This window comes from Suillus plorans, assembly GCF_016647745.1.
Source record: "Suillus plorans strain S12 chromosome Unknown HD556scaffold_3, whole genome shotgun sequence".
NCBI classification, from domain to species: Eukaryota; Fungi; Basidiomycota; class Agaricomycetes; order Boletales; family Suillaceae; genus Suillus; species Suillus plorans.
Window position 1 is genome coordinate 913950 of NW_024537387.1, and position 23346 is coordinate 937295.

General features: G+C 46.3%; 2 protein-coding genes across 2 annotated transcripts; both read left to right on the forward strand.

The window, feature by feature from the left end:
- Nucleotides 1-412: 412 nt before the first annotated feature.
- HD556DRAFT_1429137 (uncharacterized protein) lies at nucleotides 413-4163 on the forward strand (the record flags this gene model as incomplete). Its single annotated transcript, XM_041304789.1, has 11 exons — nucleotides 413-783; nucleotides 919-941; nucleotides 1009-1503; nucleotides 1532-1780; nucleotides 1839-2067; nucleotides 2123-2255; nucleotides 2323-2498; nucleotides 2560-2656; nucleotides 2731-3190; nucleotides 3243-3440; nucleotides 3496-4163. The coding sequence occupies 11 exons, from the start codon at nucleotides 413-415 to the stop codon at nucleotides 4161-4163; spliced, it is 3099 nt and encodes a 1032-aa protein (XP_041166639.1).
- Nucleotides 4164-6728: 2565 nt separating this feature from the next.
- Nucleotides 6729-7359, forward strand: HD556DRAFT_1437179 (uncharacterized protein; the record flags this gene model as incomplete). Its single annotated transcript, XM_041305660.1, has 3 exons — nucleotides 6729-7170; nucleotides 7223-7260; nucleotides 7315-7359. The coding sequence occupies 3 exons, from the start codon at nucleotides 6729-6731 to the stop codon at nucleotides 7357-7359; spliced, it is 525 nt and encodes a 174-aa protein (XP_041166640.1).
- Between the last annotated feature and the right edge of the window lie 15987 nt (nucleotides 7360-23346).

A 23346-nucleotide genomic window follows, 5' to 3' on the forward strand; every position in this document is an offset into this window, starting at 1 on the left:
GCACCTTGTGTGTGTTTAGACTTGAGAGGGGGGGGGGAGTCTCATGTCTGTGGCCTTCACATGTCAAACGCATTCCGTCATGCTCTTGGCCTTCCTCTCATCAAGATAGGTGATCATCTTCGCATGTCAAACGCATTCCATCATGCTCTCGGCGGTGGCTGGAAGTTATTCATGGGCGCGCCTTGCATCAACCCTGAACACATCGTGTTGTGTGGCTGGAAGTTATTCATGGGCACACCTTGCATCAACCCTGGGCAGATCATGTTACCATTGGCTACTTGTAAGTACTCGCATGCATGATGTTCTCCTGCGCATTTACCAGGCCTTGTATAAAGTCAACTCGAAGTTACACCTCCGACGCCAGACTCATGGGCCCCATTCGAGTCTACAATACCATCGGCACTATCTTATGATGCGGGCCAATGGCAACCTTCGTGCGCACAATATACACAACCTTGGCCGCCCTCAACCCACGCTACCATGCCTAGTGACGGGCTGTATCCGCCGTTTTTACAACAGGTCAGGGCGCACCACTCATATGCAATCCCAGCATCCACTGGCATCTGAAGAACCCGACATCCCGTCATCACACCATTCCTCCTCCGAGTCGAGTTCACGACGTTCCCAGTCATCCCGACCTGGCACCGGACATGCTGCAACAAGCTCAGCACGCATGCATTCACGCAGCCCAACTCAGACTAGTGCAGGTGACGAACAACTTGAAGCACCTGGGAGTCGCGACGATCAAATGGAGTTTGACTTGCCAGAGCCGGATGGACGTGGGTATGGCTTTCATGATGATGCTGCCAATGAGGCAGGTATGAACAGCTCAGATCAACGCCCTTCAAGTGGTGCTGGTTCCATTGGCCAGGCGAGTCGAGATGGTAGTGTTCCTCTTCAAGTTCCTGGTGTTACCAGAACATATCATCCTAATATCAATGGTGCGTGTTAATTTCACTTGACGCTCATCCAAACTTGTGCTCACTGTATACTCTTCTCCATATGAAGGGAGAATTTGCGACGAACACGGAGATGACATACCACCGAATACTCCGCCACCTCCGCGTCCATCAAATCGTGGACCAGACAACTGGACACCATATGCTAATCGAGTCGAATTCGAAGTCGCAGACTTCCTCTACCGTCGCAACCAGATGTCAGGGGGCGATATTGACTTTATATTCAACCTGTGGGCCGCCTCATTAGCGGCTCATGGCGAAACACCGCCCTTCGCAAACCACGTTGAGATGTACAACGTCATTGATTCGACGCCTCTAGGTGACGTCGCCTGGCAGAGTTTTAGCTCTGAATATAATGGTGCTCTACCTGAAGGTGACATTCCGACATGGATGACATCCGAGTATGATGTGTGGTTCCGAGATCCTCGGATCCTCGTGCACAACATTCTCTCCAACCCAGACTTCGAAGGCGAATTCGACTACGCTCCGCTACAGGAGTATGATACCAGCAACGGAGCACATCGCTTTCAGGACTTTATGTCCGGTGATTGGTGTTGGAAGCAGGCCGTAAGCCATTTTTCATCCTTTTTCCAATTTTCTCATCTCTCACAATTCACAGGATTTGATTGCCGAGGATCCCAATACAATTGGATCTATGTTCGTTCCAATAATCCTTGGCAGCGACAAGACTACTGTCTCCGTCGCTACTGGACACAACCAGTACTGGCCAGTTTATATGTCGATCAGCAACATCCGCAACAACGTGCGACGTGCACACCGCAACGGTGTTGTATTGCTGGGCTTCCTAGCCATCCCGACAAGTACGTGTTTCAATTTGATGTTGTCTGTTGCTGGCGCTAATTAGATGCATATATTTAGCTGACAAGGAGTCCGCCAAAGACGCACACTTTCGAAAATTCCGCCGTCAGCTTCTCCACTCATCGCTGGCGAAGATGCTGGAATCCCTCAAACCAGGTATGACAACACCCGAGGTTGTACGCTCCCCCGATGGTCATTTTCGACGTGCGGTGTATGGCCTTGGACCATATATCGCCGATTATCCCGAGCAAGCATTGCTCGCTTGCATCGTTCAAAACTGGTGCCCAAAGTATGTATTTCTTCATGTTATGCTAGTACTGTCTACTTACTACACATCCATCCAGATGTACTGCTCCGGCTGATGGTCTTGACAATGGTACCTATGGTCGGCGTTCCCGCGACCATACCGAAGTCTTGGTGGAGGAATTCGAGTTAGGTGTGCTATGGGACGAATATGGACTTGTAGGAGACATCGTGGTTTGTACCTTCATTATTGTAGTCATTGTGCGAGCTGACAAATTACAATATACTATGTGTTCTACAGCCATTCACTAACTATTTCCCGCGAGCCGACATTCACGAACTCCTCTCCCCCGACATTTTACATCAGCTGATAAAGGGTGCGTTCAAGGACCATATCGTCACCTGGGTCCACAAATACATTAAGGCTCGGTACTCGGAAAACGAGGCGAATATAATATTAGATGATATTGATCACCGGTAAGTCCAATTTTCAACATGCTGGGTTGCAATGACTGGTATTGACGCACTCTACAACTAGTATTGCTCTTGCTCCCTCATTTGCGGGCCTTCGACGATTCCCGGAGGGAAGGGGCTTCAAACAGTGGACGGGAGATGATTCAAAAGCACTTATGAAGGTACGTTCGAGTCGATGAACGGGTGTTCCATCATCACGAGTAGTGTTGACTAACGTGTATTCTTACTACTATAGGTGTATATACCTGCGATTGAAGGCCACGTACCTCCGGAGATGGTGCTGACTTTGCAAGCATTAATTGATTTTGTGTACATCGCGCGGCGCAATATCATCGACTCCAACAGCCTCAATGCGTTGGATGATGCACTCGAGCGTTTCCACAGGCACCGCGAAATATTTGAAACATCTGGTGTTCGCCCTAATGGATTCAACCTCCCTCGACAACACTCGCTTATCCACTACCACAAAATGATCCGATCGTTTGGCGCACCAAACGGACTCTGTTCTTCCATCACGGAATCTAAACATATCAAGGCTGTCAAGGAGCCGTGGCGACGGTCCAGTCGGTTCGAAGCCCTCAATCAGATGTTACTGACAAATCAACGTCTAGATAAGTTAGCGGCGTCTCGTATTGACTTTGCTAGCCGTGGGATGCTAACAGGAACATGTCTATCATATATCCTTGATAAACTCGGTACGTCTACTAGCATTTGACCACTAATATTACTAACACAAATCACACACAGGGCTAAACGCTCCAGTGCACAATGCAGAAGCCATTCAAGTCCGGCTCGAGGACGAGCCGATTGACATTCCCCATCTCGGACGCAACAATCACGTGAATGCCGACTTGGAGGCTGATGCAGACCAAGATGCTGAGCTCGAGGGTGACGCTGTTGCTGGACCGACGGTGATAGCTCATGTAGACTTGGCGAAGAAATCTGGTGAGTGGAGTAGTACATTTACCTGGCGTGCTTTTTACTTACAACAAATTTTTAGCAAAACGGATCTACGCAGACCTCCTCGCAGATCAAATTGGTGAACCGGAACTCACCACTCATATTCAGCAATTTTTACATGACCAGCTCCATTGTTCTGACTCCAACTCAGAAGCCTCCGAGTCTGGCGCTGGCTCGTCCAGTGCCCTTCCCGAACTACATGAAAAAATAACTCTGTATACATCTGCCATTGCCACCTTCTTCGCTCCCAGTGATGTCTCAGGCATCGGCGGTATGCGCTACGAGCGAATTCGTGCCGTGGATACCTGGAGGAACGGCCCTGGTCGATATGACTGTGTTTTCATTAGTACTGATCCCACTGTCGAGGGTATGCGTGGCTTCGATATCGCTCAAGTAAGGCTTTTCTTTTCATTTAAACACAATGGTGTACATTACCCTTGTGCATTTGTGCATTGGTTCAAACACGTGCACGACTCACCAGATGAGAACACAGGAATGTGGGTAGTAGAGCCTGAAACCCGCGAGGATGGGACACGATTTGCCTCCGTCATTCACCTTGACTGCATTTTTCGTGCAGCACACCTTATGCCTGTATTTGGGCATGAATTTGTACCTACTTATCTCTCTTACACACAGACCCTTGATGCTTTCCGCACTTACTATGTAAATAAATACATTGACCATCAGGCATTTGAGATTGCCTGGTGACTTGATACTGACTTATTCTTATTGGCTGGATAATGCTACCATTAGGACTACATATTATATACTTTGTCGGCTTAGGAAGTACTTCGCATAGCGCCTATTGACTTAGTTACATCGCAGCATGGTGTTGATTACTTATAAATAAACTTCTTACTTGAACACGCTTTTCTGCAGCCTCCGTGCTGAATTTTGGCCATTCATTACTTACTATTATTGTGTTTCCTTTGTGAACAATCCTCCAAGCAGAAATTAAGTTGAAATGATTTGCTTTGACAACTTAGTGAACTTAACGTCGAATTAAGTCTCTGTAAGTGAGGTAAGATGGCTAAGACTTTTTCCCTTTTTCCTGATGTCCCGATACGAGTTGACAGTAGATTCAGACTCGGAGATGTTTTGGGATCTGGTTCATATGGTGTGTTGTTCACAAGCTGACTATAATTATAAAAAATTAACATACTATGGACCCTACTTAGCTGTTGTGTACCACGCTCAGAACATCATCAAAGATGATGCAGTTGCCATCAAACTCGAATCCATCACAGCCCAGCCATCTTCTGTACAGCGTGAATACGCCATTCTGAAATGACTTGAAGGTGGAGTTGGGATACCCCGTGCTCTCTGGTTTGGTTGAGAATCAACATATCATGCTTTGGTTCTCAGCCTCCTTGGGCCATCACTGCATGATCTTTTCCTTGCACATGATCAAAAATTTAGCCTTCATACTGTTGTCAATCTAGGAATCCAACTGGTCAGTCGGTTTGTGCTGGGTTGTTGCAGATAGGCTAATCCATTTTCCAGCTCTCATGTCTTGAGTACATCCACTCAAACAATTATGTTCACTGTGATATCAAACCACAGAATGTCTTGGTGGGCCTTGACCATTTGAAGCACACTGCATTTATAATCGATTTCGGTATTGCGAAGGAATACTGGGACACTGCAACCAGAGTCCATATTCTCTTTCGTCAGAATCAATGTCTCACTGGCACTCCTGCCTTCGCTTCAATCAACAACCACTTAGGAGTTGACCCAGGTCGTTGTGACAACCTTGAATCGCTTACATACATGTTGATCTATCTGTTACGCAGCTCCCTTCCATGGTTAACTAGTGACTACAAGAAACTCTCCAGCTCTTCCATACTTGAGTGCAAGGTCAACACCACCATTGAATTATGCGATGGAATTCCCATCGAATTTGCAAGTGTTCTCATCTACATGCGCTCTCTTGCATTCTCGGAAGACCCTGAATATGGGCATCTTTGTTCATTGCTTTGTGGTCTTCAAGCCACCTTGGCTGCGCCATCTACATGCTCGCTGGATTTCAGCATGCCTGATAATCACATCACACATCACCCTCCAATCTCCAATGAACACTGGATGGCCAAGCCGGCCTCATGTCTACTGGATGCAACACCACTTCGCAGATCTACTTGTGTGTGAGTATTCTGTCTCATTTTCCCATTCACAATCTGAAGCGAATGTGATTTCGAAGTTTACACCAACGTAATGCCTCTCCCATGCACCCAACTGCACTGCAGGAAAAGCCATTAGTTGCTAGATCACGCTGTTGCATATGTCTTTCTATCTCTACATAACTGTACAGTGTACAAGTCTACAATGTGTTTCTCATAGGTTTCAAACTGTTCAATGTGGTCAAATACATGTTGACAAATTTGATCATCTTGAATCCTAGGCCTGATTCCCGACTCCCGAGGGCCAACTCCATGCTGAGTCATGCAGCTTCTTATCTTTTTCTCACCCTACCATCTCCTTGCCTATCCTCCTTGCAACTTGCAAGTGCTGTTTTTCTGCAAATCGGTTGGCCTGCTACAGAAACAAACTTGTCCTGGATACCTGTACCTTACTCCTGAAGCCTGAGTCCCAACATCTACCAGTTTTGCCTTATTGAATCATATCACTCCAACCTCCTGGATGACACATGAGAGATTTTCCACAAACACCCCAATCCCCTTGCACTGTATCACAATTAAATGCTCAATCAATCAGTCATTGACTCCTGGAATGAAGGTAAGCATTAACTCGCTTGACTCATTGGTTGGTATTTGAAACATGTGTTCAGTAACTGTCAAACCACCCACCCTGACAACCATGGCAAACCCTCTGCAAACGTGAGATGTCCCTTTCACTGGATGTCCTTGCTATATTGCAATCTGGCTTCTGGACAGCCAGTTGACTCTGAGGATGTAGGTAAGCTTTACTGTGCTCAATATAACCAACTGATCGCGAGATCTAGGGTACATCAGAACACACATCTTATGGTATTGGTATCCCTCTCATTGGGTAAGGTAGTGGACATTGGAAATACCCCACACATATATTGTGCTGCCTAGGACCACTCGAATGAACAAGATCTTACGGTACGTACCCTGGACATATGTTCAGTTGTCCCCCTGGTGTCATATCACAATTAATAATGTTGTTCAGACCTTTGCTTGTGCATACACGTTGGACTTGTCATTAGTTGACTCAGCACTGGTGTTTCTCCGCTATTTCCCTTGACGAAGATACATAAAGACTGTGTCTTTGAATCTTTACTGTCACTCAAACATGCCTCCTTGTCAACAAGGGCAGAAGTCTCAAGTTACCACTGTACCTACTCATGCTGCTGTAACTTCTACTGCTGCTGCTCCAATTGATGCTACCTCCATCATTACCCCCATTGCTGCCACTATTGTGCCCATTGCTGCCACTGTTGTGCCCATTGCTGCTACTGTTGTGCCCATTGCTGCCACTGTTGCATTGAATGCAACTATGCTTCAACACCCCCAAAGGCAATGGCAACTGCCTCTGAGGTTCCACAATAATAGCCCAGTTCGTACTGGCACTAGTTGCACACCAGATGATGGAGAATACATTGACATTGGCAATGTCTCTGGGGATGAAGAAGATAACTTGCCTGCACCCAGCATTAGGGCTCCTTCAGTTCCCAGCCCTCTGCAGACAGTTACTAGTACCATCTACTTCACCCAAGTCGATCTCTTGGCTACAGGTGTCCAAGGAATGCAGCCTAAAAGCACTGCTGATATAAATTACTTCTTTAGGGAAGATTCAGCTACTAAACACAAGATTTGCCGAATCTGTGAGTGATTTTTGCATCTGCAATTATTTCATTCTTTCTTACGGCCTTGTCCAGGGAGTTGCAGAAGGTGGACAGTTCACACCAGGTTATGTCGTATAAGCACTCAACCGGCACTTCTGCCCATCGTACTCATGCTTTCTATCACCACACTGACGTTTTCCTGCAAGAGGCGGAGCACCTACACTGGCCTATCTATGTACAGCCACTCAATAAGTGACTTGCTGAAGGGTGGACTTTGGCAGCTATCCGTGAAAGGCTCCGGGACCCTGTGTATCACATTGAGTCACTTGATACCATCCCTAATCAGGGACATGGAAATTTTCTGCCTGGAACCACCTTATTTCCAGACAATTATATCCCAGATTTCAGCATCAATGAGATGCACTGTCAGTTGGTGAAATTCATAGTTGCGGACAATCAGGCAAGTTGATATTTACTTTCTACGTGCCCTTGCTAATTCATTTTCTGCAGGCAATAAACATTATTGAATGTGTGGAGTTTCGACACCTGATACATTTTTTGCAGAAGGATTTGACCGATTCAGACATTCCCCACTGCACAAAACTTTGTGAGCTCATAATTGTTGTGTGGCAGGTGTATTTCCAGGTGTTGAAAGGTGATCTTGCCATGAGTGTCTAGTTATCGAGAATCCTGCCATACATCTTATGTATTCTTACAGAGGGTGCAAGGAAAAATATCCTTTACATCTGACCTCTGGTCTGATCAGAAGCTCCGCCCCTTCATGGCACTCACTGCTCACTGGATTGCCAAGGAAGAGCAGACATCAGTGCTCGTCTTGAAGGCAGCCTTGATTGCATTTCACCATGTTCCAGGAAGTCATACTGGCAAATCTCTCAGTTCAGTAATACTGCATCTCCTCGATTGTGCTGTGAGTGTTCAGCTGTACCGTATGATGTGCTCTGACTTTGTTTAGCCTGGACACTTCACTTTGGACAATGCAGCAAACAATCAAACATGCATGAAGGAGCTCTCAAACTTACTCAAAGAATGCAAGATCAAATATAATCCAATCACAAACAGAATCTCTTGTTTTCCGCACATGATCAACATATGTGTGAAACATATTGTTGACAACTACATGACAGCGGATTTCTCATCTGTGGAGAATACCTGGAATGTTTGTGGTCAAATCATCGACAAGAATGAGTATGTTGGCGCCATCACCGATAAAGCTCTCGAATGGGCCAGAAATCTTGTGCGCTCCATCTGTGCATCAAACCAACAATGTTCAAATTTTAGGAATACCATTGTGATAGGTAATGAAAACGATTGGTTCCAAGGAGACACAGGTGAGCCTATAAAGCTCCCTACAGTCGAACTCCTGCTCGATGAGCCAACCCGCTCAGATTTGGTTTATGTTATGCTCAATCGTCTATGCAATCTATGTCAGGTGAGGTCTCATCTCACTGAATATTTGTGGTGGGCTAACCATTGCCCAGGCAGTTGATATGTCCTTCGAGTCTCCCAATCAACACTGTAATGAGACAACAATAGCTGGTCACTACATGAAGTAAGTAACCAGCAATATAAAATGTTGTGGTCTTGCATGGCCTAGTCTGCTATACTTGCAAGACAAGTGTGTTCGACCTGAGGGGTTAGCTATCTGGTATTAGTCTGAAGGTAGTGAAATGATAAGTGTTCAAAAGTCCAAGCATGGGAAACAAAGTCCGAAGGTATAATCACAAGTCCGATGCCAAAGTGTCGGGTCCGATGTTTTCGGGTTAGCAGACTAGCGGGTTTTGGGTGCGGTGTAGAAACAACAATACTGAGAGGAACAAATGATGCTCCAAACTGTATCTGTAAATGTTGTAAGGTCGCACATTGCCTAGTCTGCTATACCTGAGACGACAAGTGCGTTCGACCCTAAAGGGGAAGCGAGTGCAGCAAGGATCTGGTAGTAGGCGTTGAAGGTGCTACTGGTTGGCCAATGTGAAGCATGAGAAGGCGCGGGAAAGCGAAGGTACGCGCGAGGCGCGGGAAGCGCGCGCGCGCGTGAGCGGAAACAAGTGAGAGTAAGTGTGAGTTTGCTTAAGTGGTGATATGATGCAAGACAAGAGATGTGAGTGCGAGGTGCCAAGGAATAGATTGCAACTATACTCTGCTAGGTAGTAAGTGGGTAAGTGGGAGGTAGGTTGGAAAGTTGGAAAGTGAGTTATAGTATGTAATGCTGGCGCTTATATGGCGCCTAAGCGCTGTCATGCGGAGCCGAAGCGCTACCGAGTAAGGTATGTAAAGCTATATGTAAGTAAGGGTCCAAAATAAAGGTGGAATGATATGCAATTAAGAGAAATGGGAATATACGTACTAGAGGGCTTGGTGGACAGTGGATGGATGCTTCCGGATGACTGGCGCTATAGGGCGCTCAAGCGCGGGAAAGCTGCGCCTCATATAGGAATAGCTGCGGACAGCATACAGAGTGATGCTGTAAGTTCGTGCCATGTACTCCCTAGTGAAACTGCCATATCACGCAATGAGAGGCACGAGTCTCTACAGCGGGTTCAGCGGACTGTGGAGAATAGTGATAGTGATGTGTGAGGAATGATAGCTAGATGAGAAGGGGTGAAAGGGGAAGAAAGGGTGAAGTGGGGTAAAACTCAAATAGACCTCTGGATGCGAGTATAGATTCGGCCCAAGGGGATTGTTACTGAGAATGATTCCTCTAAGTAAAATATGGAGGGGAAACTTTGAAACTAGTAAGAGTAACTGAGAATAGAGGGAACACAGAAAGTTGCGCCAACGTGATGCTAGCACGAGCGAGCCGCTGAAAGTACAATACAATGCGCGACTGAGCGACCAAAAGTTTGATGAAGCACGAAAGCACGAGGAAAAGCTGAAGGATATGTGAGAAGGCTTTTGCGGTACACGAAGGCAACACGACACGACAGTGAAACAGGAGGAGAGTTTTAGTGATATGTGCGATGGATGAAGTGTGACAGTTAGCGCTGCCGTTAGCGAAGTGCGCGCAGTAGTAAGCCGAAGGTTCAGATTTTCAGTCAGAGTGCTGCGTGCAAACAGATGATAATTTTGATGGGGAAAGAATCTACATGAAAAGTCATAAGTACTGAGTATATATGATAGCACGCTAAGCGCTGCTCGGAGCCGAGTAGGTAGCGGTAATATGTAAAAAGGGTCCATAACGCAAGTATCGTGAATATAAGCAATATAGCTTTGGAGATATGGTCAGTCTAACATAAATGAGATAAGGTACACACCAATGGACAAGTGGAGGACATGGATAGGACGGAGGAACAATATGCAATGGAGCCAAAGAAAGGCGGATGCGAGCCGATATGTGCATGCGAGCTGCAGCCGTCTCCAATGATGAAAAGGACACGTGCCAAATGTGCACAGCATGGGAACCTAAGGGGTGCTGCAAAAATGACCTCTACGAGGCTACAAGGACTCCAAGTCCTACAGCAAATGTTGGGAAAGTGAGTGGTATGCGGATTATTGATAATGACGGGTATTTCAGATAGAAAGAGCAGTAATATTTGCAATGTCAACTAAGAACTACGAAATATCGGGTTTGACCACAAAGCATCGGGGAACAGCTCCCCACTACTTGGATGATGAATAATGCTTGAGGTCAGTCCAATATATATGTAAGTACATAGAAATGCGGAACCCGTAGGTGAAAGTAGCTGCAGAATACTTCGGGTCCGAAGTACATGTAAATAAACATGAGGCACTGCGGACTATGGGAAAACATGTAATAGTGCTTGCTGCAACATGATTAATATGCGAAATAATCAACTACGCACCTAGTGGGGCTTGTTACGACTTGGATAGGTCAAGCCTTCTCTAGCCGAATGGCTAATCGTCTAGCAGTCACGCATAGACAGAAGGACAGGTTCTAAGCTCGGATGAAGCCCAAGGTATCCTCCAACAAGCTTGGTAAGTGCGGCGGCTCATCAAGCTGTAGGGCTAACAGATGTACAGCTAAGGTAGTGTTGGCTTGCCTTAGAAGTGCGGTCAAGACAGTGGGACTGGAGGTCACACTGAAAGGATGTTTCAAGGAAATACCAAGTACTGGGATTGTACTAGTTTCTAGATGATACCAAGTATATCAAAGTAAGGAATACTATGATATGTGTCTAAGCTATATAAATCTATCCTATAAGGTTCAGGAGGAGTCTGTATCTATGAATCTATCTGAGTCAGAGATAAGATGCCATGAAGCAGGTCTTCTGTGTCAAGATAAGTACATGAGGCGCTTCGGCCTCTGAGTCCATCAACGCATGAGGCGGACAGTGTAAAGAGTTGATTCTGTGTAGGCGCTACAAATAGTGTTACCTTAGAATCTCAATGTGCGAGTGTGATGCTCGTCCCAAAGAGACTGCCTATAGAACTATCTCTTGATATAAAATGCAAGGGATGTCTTGTTAAGATCGAAGATGAGAACAGGAAAGATACCTAAAATGTGTTCTGTGTTTCCGAAGGTGCATCCGAAGTGTCTGAAGGTGGTCTGACATCAAGAAACAAAGGTCCGAGGTTGCGCGAAGCGTCCAAAGAACGTCCAGCGAACAGCGAAGGTTCTGAGAGAGAAATGCGGCAGGTTTGTCAAAGTGTGTCGAAGTATAAGACTAGCAGAAGTACCAAAGTATGACTAACAAAGCCTATCAGAAGAACTAAGAGACAGCAAGACATGAATTGGCAGTGGTCAGGCCAAAAAATTGTTCTGAATGAACAAAAAGATTGATTGCGTGAAGTACAACTATCTGAAGTGACTCTACAAACTATGACTCGTAGCAAGGAAAGTGAAGTGAAGTGCAAGTATCTAGCGAGCCAGATTATATCCTACAGCGTGAAGGTCTGGAATTGCATACACTGCAGGCATTTTCCCATTTTCCTCCACCAAACATCCAAAAAACATTGATTGAGAAGATAGAAATTTCCCCTCATTTTTCCTGTCAAAACATTGAAAAAAAGTAATTTACGTTTCAATGATGTTCTGTGTATGGAACATGATGCAAAAATTGGTCATGCTCCTTCAAGGATAATGCTGTATTTTCCATCTATTGTCTTTGAAATAACAGCTTAAAACAATGTTAATTTTCTTCTCTGTTTTTCAAATATACTATGTTTTTCAAATGTTCTGTGTATATTCAAAAAACACAGAGAAGAAAATTAACATTGTTTTAAGCTGTTATTTCAAAGACAATAGATGGAAAATACAGCATTATCCTTGAAGGAGCATGACCAATTTTTGCATCATGTTCCATACACAGAACATCATTGAAACGTAAATTACTTTTTTTCAATGTTTTGACAGGAAAAATGAGGGGAAATTTCTATCTTCTCAATCAATGTTTTTTGGATGTTTGGTGGAGGAAAATGGGAAAATGCCTGCAGTGATAGGCAAAACCAGTAGCGAGATAAGCTATCCGAAATGTAATAAGACTCAAGGCGGTGTAGAGACTCATGCCTCTCATTGTGTGATATGGCAGTTTTCACTAGGGAGTACACAGCACGAACTTGCAGCATCACTCTGTATGCTATCCGCAGCTATTCCCTTATGAGGCGCAGCTTTCCCGTGCAATGCGCAGCACGCGCGCACACTTCCCGCACTTTACGATGTATACGCGCGCGTGCTTTCCCGCGCTTGAGCGCCCTATAGCGCCCGCCATCCGGAAGCATCCATCCACTGTCCACCAAGTTCTCTAGTGCATGTATTTCCACTTGCCCTTATTTGCATATCATACCACCTTTATTCTTATCATGGACCCTTACTTACATACATATATCTTTGCATACTTTACTCGGTAGCGATTCGGCTCCGCATGACAGCGCTTAGGCGCCATATAAGCGCCAGCATTACATACTATTACCCACTTTCCACTTTACCTCCCACTTACCCACTTACTACCTAGCAGAATATAGTTGCAATCTATTCCTTGGCACCTCGCACTCACATCTCTGGTCTTGCATCATATCACCACTTAAGCAAACTCAATCTTACTCTCTCATTTCCGCTCACGTGCGTGCGCGCACCTTCACTTTCCTGCGCCTTGCACACGCCTTGTGCGCACCTGCGCTTTCCCACGCTTCGCATCAGCCAACCAGCAGTGCCTACTTCTAGATCCTTGCTGCACTCACTTCCCCTTTAGGGTTGAATGCACTTGTCGTCTCAAGTATAGCAGACTAGGCAATGCGCGACCTCACAACATTTATAGATACAGTCAGGAGCATCATTTGTTCCTCTCAGTATTGTTGTTTCTACAGCGGGCTGCTACAGAGATATGCATGTAATAGTGCACGAGGTGCGCAGCTATACATATTAATCGAGCTTTTCGATGTATGTGCCCCTAAGACATAATTAATAACAGATAAACCAAGTAAAAACGCACCAGCGAAGTCAAATGGACACGGAAAGGACATGGTATGGAGGATCGGAAGTGTATACAGGCCTTGGAAGGGGACAGATGACCTTCGGACTACTCGGATGAGTGCGCGGAACTCTCGGAAGGTAAAAGGAGTGTCAAGGAGTATAATGTGAGACACATATGATTTAGGCAGGATACACGACCAACACCAGTCCGAGTGCTACAATGGCCATCATGATGGGATTGGGAGGCCTTCTGCATCAGGAAAAATACCCTTGACTACAAGGAGCTATATAGTCAGTGTAGTACCTGTAGCCCAATGTGTCAAGTCCCTACTATACCTTGCTATATAGCCACACGGTTAGGTCTATAGCACTACAGTAGCCTCCTGTAGCAATCGGCTACAGAGCTACAGGCCACTATGCGTGCTACATAGTACTACAGGTAACTACAGTAGTTTCTTGTAGCAAACGGCCACAGAGCTACAGGCCACTATGCATGCTACATAGTACTATAGTAGCATCTTGTAGCAAACAGCTACAGAGCTACAGGCCACTACATCATAGTACCACAGGATCCAACATAGTAGTAGCAGGGAAATTGAATGTATTCAGGGTGGCAAAAATACAACTGTACCTCCGACACTCGTAATAACCAGTGGCCTCCTGAAGCATCAAGCATCACCAGCCTCTACCCCTTCAGGATGCCCATCTCGCGCTGCTTGCATTTCGACTTCATACTCTTGGATCACCTCATCAAATATATCATTGGCGAAGGCGTTGACAGATTCTGCTGTCTTGAATGGGTTTATACCACCAGCATGTAACCTTATTGTCAATGGAGCCCCTTCAGTGACAAATTCCGTATTATACGGGCCACCCGACCTACATAATATCCCGTATCAGACGGGCCAGCGGACCATGGGCCCATGTTGTGTATATCCTCGATGATGACGGATGGGCCGGGTAACATATTATTTCCGATGGAGACGGGTGGGCCCATGTATGCCAATGATATATATATCCTTGATGTTGACGGATGGGCCGGGGGAATATGATCATTCATGGAGATGGGTGGGCCCATCTGGGTAATATGTAGAGTAGGATATTATAGACAGCTGGGCTGAAGAGAGAGGTAAGGCAAATATTGTTATATAGATGGGTGGGCCGACAGGGGTGTATTACATATATGGGTGGGCCGGGGTAGCGGAATATTACATAGATGGGTGGGCTGATGTGGGGCATATTACATATACGGGTGGGCTGACGTGGGGAGTATTACATATACGGGTGGGCCGACATAAGGGATATCAAATAGACGGGTAGGCCGAGGGTGCGACAAAATATTTATTACATAGACAGGTGGGCCGAGGTGGTGGAATATCACATATACGGGTGGGCCGACATAAGGGATATTAATTAGATGGGTGGGCCGAGGGTGTGATAAAATATTTATTACATAGACAGGTGGGCCGAGGTGGGGTATAATTATATAGACAGGTGGGCCAACATGGGGGATATTACATAGATGGGTGGGCTGACGTGGGGGAATTGTACATAGATGGGTACATATATGGGTGAGCCTAGATACATTTCATCAAGACATACAGCTGATGTAGCCACCAGCGAATCAAACATGTAGGATACATGCACACTATGAGTGCATATACCTACCATCGACCACCGAAATCTAAACCCATAAGCACGAAAACATGAATTGACCATGTGTGGCATTGACCAATAATCAAGTACTGAAGTGGGAAAACCCCACACCTGAACCCTGGTGTGCAACATATCCTATTTCTGTTACAGTAACATTTAGACCCCTATACTTATTCCCCTTTTCACTTCCAAACGGGCCGTCCGTACCACGCTTATCTCTTATCATGTCTATCTCTTATCTCGCCAAGCGGGCTGTCCGCCTCTTCTTGCTTCTATCTTGATAACTCATTTACAAGCTCCGCTTGAACACTGGTATATAAACCTACCTACCCATTGTTGTATTCCTTACTTTAATCTACTGGGTTTTACCTGGAACATTGTCCTTCAGTAAGGTCTCCAACCTTACTGTCTAGAACTACTATTCTAAGGGAGTCAGCGACACTCGCCTTAGCCAGAAACCTTGATCTCTCAATCGAGAGCAGACTTACGTCTATCTAGGCATCTTGCCGATTGTCTACTCAGACAGAGATAGCTCGACTCATCCCAGTCGTAACAAAAGATTAAAGTCTTTATCACCTGAACCGTTGCCATCTGCAACGAAACCGACACCACGACTTCGTTAACTCCCTTAATCGGAGCCTTGAACTTAGGAGCGCTACCAACCATTCCTCCTTTGAACACCATGACGACACAGAACAAAGAAATAGAACTAAAGATCGGTTCCCCTCCCGAATTCGATGGAGACAGAGAAGAATCAAAGAGATTCATGATGAAATGTCATGCATATCTCGACATTAACGACAAAGTTTACGTCGATGATAAGAAGAAGATCATTCTTGTGTTATCCTACATGACGAAAGGAAATGCAGCAGCCTGGGCAGAAGACTTCATGGAAGCAGCCCTAGACCCCAAGAGGAAAGACACCTCCGGACAGATGATCGGTTATGGTACCTGGGCCAAATTTAAAAAGGACTTCGATGAAGCCTTCAAACCCATGGACCCCGCCGGAACCGCAATGACGAAGATACGAGGATTAGAGATGAAAGGAGATCTCCACACCTACATCTCCAACTACAAACTCCTCGCACATCGAGCAGGAATGACCGAACAAGCCCCCCTCATCGAATTCTTTCGACAGGGCCTAGACTACGGGCTTCAGGATAACCTATACAAAACAGGCGAAACTCTCGATGACTTCGACACCGTTGTTAACTCTTGCATTAATCTCGATAACGCCTTCCAAAGATGGAAGGCCATCAAAAAGAAAGAAAGACCCCAGCAACAGAAAAAGAAGAACTTCGGAAATAGACACTATATTCCAAAGAGGAACGATGACATGGAAGTCGACCGCATAAGCCGTCTCTCAGACGCAGAGTTGAAGAAGCACCTCAAAGAAGGACGATGCTTCAAATGTCACCAAGTAGGACACCGTGCCAACGACACCTCCTTCCACCCAAGAGAAAGAGGACAGATCCGAAGAAACAAAGAAGAAACTAGCAGCGACGACGAAGACGAAAGTCGCGCTTCCTCCTCCAGGAACCCTATCAGAAGGAAGAAAGAAAAAGACGAGGAAGAAACTCCGAGGAGGAAAACACCGGTCCGAAGGAAGACCATGAAAGAAAAAGCCAAAGAAGTTGAAGAAGAAGAAGACAGCGACTTCACTGAAGTGGAACGCCGCTTCGTGGAAATGGATTTTCAGAAAGGGGCACTGTCTCGACGTCAGTAACTCCCACTCATGTACGACTAATACGTTCTATCGGAACCAGAAATGAATTAAGAATTCCTGCATCCATTTTTTCCGATAAACGCGTGCAAACCGTCGAAACATCCATGGTCATCGATTCCGGAGCATCCGGCACCTTTATCAGCGATACTTTCTGTAAAAGGCATAGAATAAAAACCCATAAACTCTCACGACCCTTCCCTGTTATCACCGCCGATGGATCAGACGCCCAAGGAGGACTCATCTCTCGTTACTGCGTACTCACGATCAAAATCGATCAACGAACCATGATCGGAAAGTTCAATGTGGCAAAACTAGCCAAACAAGACAAAATCCTCCTAGGATTCCCCTGGCTTGCTGCACTAAAGCCCCAGATCGATTGGGAAGCCAAAACCGTATCTCTCCCATCAACAAGGAGGTCGCTCACCATAGAAAAAAACATTGACAGAAAAAGACGCAAGAAGTCGCTCCCGCCACTCTTCAGAAAAGAAAAAGAAGTCAGAAAAGAAACAACCCGAACTTGGACAAATTCCAAACTACGGAAACCGATACAGGTGGAGGTGGCAACTAAAGAAACCATCCCCCCCTATACCGCTTCCGTAGAAGAAATAGTTGATGAAGAAATACCCAACTATGACACAAAGGACGACGTCTGGTCAGAAAACTTCAAAACTCCAGTCACAGACCCACTTGCCTATCAATTAGCCAGTGACGAAGTACTCGTCGAGTATGCCACTGATGGATCCACCGTACGCATCATAGAAGATATAACCTTCGATACCCCACTCGTTCGAGACGGAACATCAAAAAGAGAACAAAGCTATGGAAAAACAAGTAATAAAGCCCAAGAATTCGCGGTTGCAGGAGAAATAGAAAAGCAAAAGAAAACTTTCGAAGAACTCGTCCCTCACTTCCTCCATCAGTATCAAGACGTTTTTGCCAAGGATGGTCTTAACAAACTTCCGCCGGAAAGACCAGGAGTAGATCATCGTATCGACCTCAAACCAGGATTTGTACCCAAGACGTCAAAAGTCTATCCATTATCAGGAAAAGAACGAGAAGCTGTCAAAACGTTTATCGAAGAAAACACTAGAAAAGGTTTTATTGTCCCCTCCAAGTCACCTCAAGCCAGCGGATTCTTTTTTGTAGGAAAGAAGAGCGGAGAACTACGTCCCTGTCAGGATTATCGGTATCTCAACGATTGGACCGTACGAAATCAATATCCCCTCCCCTTGCCAAAATCCCTCATTGAACAACTCTATGACGCTAAGTATTTCACGAAGATCGACATTAGATCGGGGTACAATAACGTAAGGATCCACCCAGAAGATCGATGGAAAGCAGCGTTTACCACTCAAGAAGGACTGTTCGAACCAACAGTCATGTTTTTTGGATTAACAAATTCCCCCGCAACTTTCCAAGCGTTCATGACCAACATCTGCCAGAAGCAGATAAACCAAGGATGGCTAGTCATATACATGGACGACCTATTGATCTTCTCAAAGGATCTCCAGCAGCACCAAGCACGGACCATCGAAATCCTCGACATCCTTCGAAAAGAGAAACTATTCGTCAAACCGGAAAAATGCACCTTTGATGCGCGAGAGGTAGAATATCTTGGAATGATAATCCGACCAGGGGAAGTAGGGATGGAACCCGCCAAAGTAGACGGAATCAAACACTGGCCAACCCCAGAGAACCTAAAAGACACACGGTCTTTTCTAGGGTTCTGCAATTTCTACCGGACGTTCATTGCTCACTACTCGGATATCGCTCGACCCCTTATCGACCTCACAAAGAAAGACCACCCTTTCGTTTGGACTGACAAATGTCAGAACACCTTTAACCACCTTAAAAACGCCTTTTTATCGCAACCAGTACTAAGAAACCCGGATCCAACTCGCCAATTCGCAATTGCTACCGATGCATCGTTGGCAGCAACCGGAGCAGTGTTGCTGCAGACTGATGAAAATGGAATGTACCATCCATGCGGTTACCTATCCCAATCTCTCAACCCCGCAGAACGGAACTACGAAATCTTTGACAGAGAACTACTGGCAGTCATTAGAGCACTCTCTGAATGGCGCCACTATTTAGAAGGGAGCCCCCACACCGTGATAGTATTCACGGATCATATGAACCTCCTGTACTTCCGCTCCGCCCAAAAGCTGACACGAAGACAGGCACGTTGGCAACTCACCCTTTCCAATTATCAGTTAGAGTTGCATCACGTCGCAGGGACCAAATTAGCCGCCCCTGATGCCCTTTCTCGACGCCCCGACCATTCACTCGGAAAAGACGATAACGAAAATCGCATTCTCCTCCCGGATACCATGTTCGTGCGACTAATTGACAATGATTTGTCAGAAAGTATTGCACGCAACTCCGCCAACGATCCCGTCTACCAGAAAGCCCTGGATGCATTGGACGGAGTATGCCTTCCCCCGATGAAATCCGCCCTCTCAGACTGGACGTGCACCGATGGCGTCCTCTTTTATAAAAATAGAGCTTACGTCCCAGCAGCCCAACGACATGACGTATTATTTAAACACCATGATCATCCCACTGCGGGACATCCCGGACGATTCAAGACAGAAGAACTCGTCAAACGAGATTTTTGGTGGCCAGCCATGGGAACTTACATCCGCAAATATGTCGACGGATGTGCCTTATGTCAGCAGATGAAGGCTGACACGCACCCGGTAACTCCGCCTTTGCGACCGATCCCCTCCATCGCCACTCGCCCCTTCTCCCAAGTCTCCGTTGACCTTATCACCGACCTACCTGTATCGGGCGGTTTTGACTCTATCATGATCGTGGTAGACCATGGGCTTACGAAGGGGGTAATTATTTCACCTTGCAATAAAAACATCACCTCCGAAGGAGTAGCCAGACTATTCCTCAAAAACGTGTTCAAAAGATTCGGCCTCCACGAAAAAGTGATCTCAGACAGAGGACCGCAGTTCATTTCGAAATTCTCTCGAGAACTTGCCCGACTACTCGGATATCAGATCGCCGCATCAACCGCCTACCACCCCCAGACAGACGGACAAACAGAACGTCTTAACCAAGAATTGGAAACCTACCTACGGATCTATTGCAGGAATAACCCGTTAGAATGGTCAAATCATCTTCCTATCGCCGAATTCGTCCACAATCATCGGAAACACGATGCCAGGAACACGTCCCCGTTCTTCCTCATGATGGGCTACGAACCACGTGGGATCCCTCACATCTTATCAGTATCAGACACGCCAGCAGCAGAAGAAAGGCTCAGAAACCTACAGAAGATACGTGAAGAAGCACTCGCTTGTCATAACATCGCCATGCAACGAATGGCAGAAAGATCTCGCCACGGGAAATACCGACCATGGAAGATAGGAGATAAGGTATGGCTTACGGCCACCAATCTCCTGACATCTTTACCTTCTAGGAAACTTGCGCCCAAACGATACGGCCCATTCGTTATCACCGCAGTCTTATCTCCTATCACATTTACTCTAAAACTCCCAAACCAGTGGAAAGTTCACCCCACGTTCCATGCTTCCGAACTATCGTCCTATCGCGAAACAGAGATACACGGACCGAACTACACCGAACCTCCACCTGACATTATCAATGGCGAAGAAGAATATGAAATAGAAGCTATTCTTAGCCATAAAGGCACGGGTAAACGAAGACGCTATCTCGTATCATGGATAGGCTACTCTTCCGGAAGCAACGAATGGATACCCGAGGAGAACTTGCGGAGTTCGAAAGAGCTTTTAACAACATATAAGAAGAGGCACAAACTAAACTGAACGAACCATTCCCCTGTAAACGAAACCCAAGTGATCAATATGCCCTTCCCCGCATCCACCTACACTCTGCCATACCACTCTACCTTCGAAACCTCCGCCCTTGACTCCAATGACGAACGATACGAAACTTACATCACCCAAGCTGAAGACCTCACCCTCATTGAGGCAGCACTTCTCTGCCCCCAACATGCCATTGAGCTCACTAGAGTCCTCTTCGGAAGAAACGCCCACTCCATCAACCTCCTCATCAACATTATTAGAGCCACCGAGATCATCGAACGAGTCTGTCGTCTCGTTGAAGACAACACGGTCCGCCACAGTCTCATGCATATGCAGAGGCGCATACGCAACTTTGCTCTGCGCCTTATTCCTGAAGAAGTTAAAGACGATATTAGAACGGTCATCCACATCGTCTCAGAACAAACCGCAGGGGTTGCGCGCCCACCTTCCCCTATGGGCTCCACCAGAGGAGCCCCTCCTCCCTCATACCAAGACGCTGCTCCTACTCTCTCTTCTCACATTCCTAATGAGTTACTGGCTGCGGTCAATAATCTCGCGCAGACAACGGAAGCCATGTTAGCTTCCCTCAGAGAAGAAAACCGCCAAGCGGTCCCCGTACCAGCTCCTACGGTGGAAACTATTGAACACCCTCCCCATCTTTATACTGCGTTTTCTGCTACCCGCGAAGAGATCACTGCCGATCCAAACCAACAACTATTATCCTATCATGAAGAACAGGACTTGGCCAACGCATTGGCCTCACTCCACATTCATCCCCCGCTTATCATTCCGAACTCGTTATCGACGCATACCTTCACGGATGGAATAGTACCCATGCAAGCGTTGGGAAGAACTCAACCTGCCACTCCTGCTGAGCTAATCGCGGAGGCAGAGCAACGAAGTGTAGCCATTAGGCACCCCATGCAACGAACCGATTTAACCAGGAAAAGAACGCGAGCTCGGCGCTCTGGTAAAGATAAAGGAAAGAGACGCGCCACCAGTGCAGATGAAGCACTTAGTCCTAAGCCAGGCCCATCACCCTTACGAGCGACCTCCTCTAATCCTGATGAAAACCGCGTATGCAGATACTGCAAGACGATCGGGCATAGGCAAATTAATTGCTCCGACTACTACTGTCGCGTCTGTCGAGAATTGTCTCCAGGCCATCTTTCATTTTATTGCCCGCACTATACTGGAGAAACCCCTACTTCTCTAACCTGGAAGGACGAAGGATTTTACCAGGCACTCGCAGCCTGGGAGAACGACGCCGATGACGCATACACTGCATTATGCAGGGAAGAAGAAATGCTCTATTCGGAGGAACGCATGAAGGCTGGACCAGAAGACGACTTAGAGTATTCTGACGATCCCATCTACTATGCTAACCAGGATGATTGAATCCGGTGGTTTCAACCCTAGTAAGGGGGTAATGTTACAGTAACATTTAGACCCCTATACTTATTCCCCTTTTCACTTCCAAACGGGCCGTCCGTACCACGCTTATCTCTTATCATGTCTATCTCTTATCTCGCCAAGCGGGCTGTCCGCCTCTTCTTGCTTCTATCTTGATAACTCATTTACAAGCTCCGCTTGAACACTGGTATATAAACCTACCTACCCATTGTTGTATTCCTTACTTTAATCTACTGGGTTTTACCTGGAACATTGTCCTTCAGTAAGGTCTCCAACCTTACTGTCTAGAACTACTATTCTAAGGGAGTCAGCGACACTCGCCTTAGCCAGAAACCTTGATCTCTCAATCGAGAGCAGACTTACGTCTATCTAGGCATCTTGCCGATTGTCTACTCAGACAGAGATAGCTCGACTCATCCCAGTCGTAACAATTTCTACACACGGACACCAGAAGCACAACACTCACAAAAATATAAATGTCAAATTTTCACAGTGCCGAACCCTGAACCCTGAGATTTTACCAACTCCTGAACCCCGAAATTCTGGACTGCCGGGTCTCGGGGGTCGGGGATCGGCACTCGGGACTTGGGAAATTTGGGGAGATCAATAAAATTTGATTTACAAACAATTTGATTTACAAACTTTTGAAAGATATCTGTTGTCTCACATATCGAGTCCCGAGTTCCGGGACCCCCGAACCCCGAAACCTGGGACCCGGCAGTCCACAATTTCGGGGGTTGGTAAAATGTTTATGGATATATGAAAGGTTGATTCAAACATGTTTGAAAGATGTCTTTCATCTCAAAAATTGAGTCCCGAGTTCCGGGTAAGACATCTTTCAAACATGTTTGAATCAACCTTTTGTATATCCATAGACATTTTACCACCCCCGAACCCCGAAATTGTGGACTGCCGGGTCTCGGGTTTCGGGGTTCGGGGGTCCCGGAACTCGGGACTCGATATGTGAGACGACATATCTTGCAAAAGTTTGTAAATCAATTTGTTTGTAAATCAAATTTATTGTAGATCAAATTTTATTGATCTCCCCAAATTTCCCAAGTCCCGAGTGCCAACCCCCGACCCCCAAGACCCGGCAGTCCACAATTTCGGGGTTCGGGAGTTGGTAAAATGTTTATGGATATACG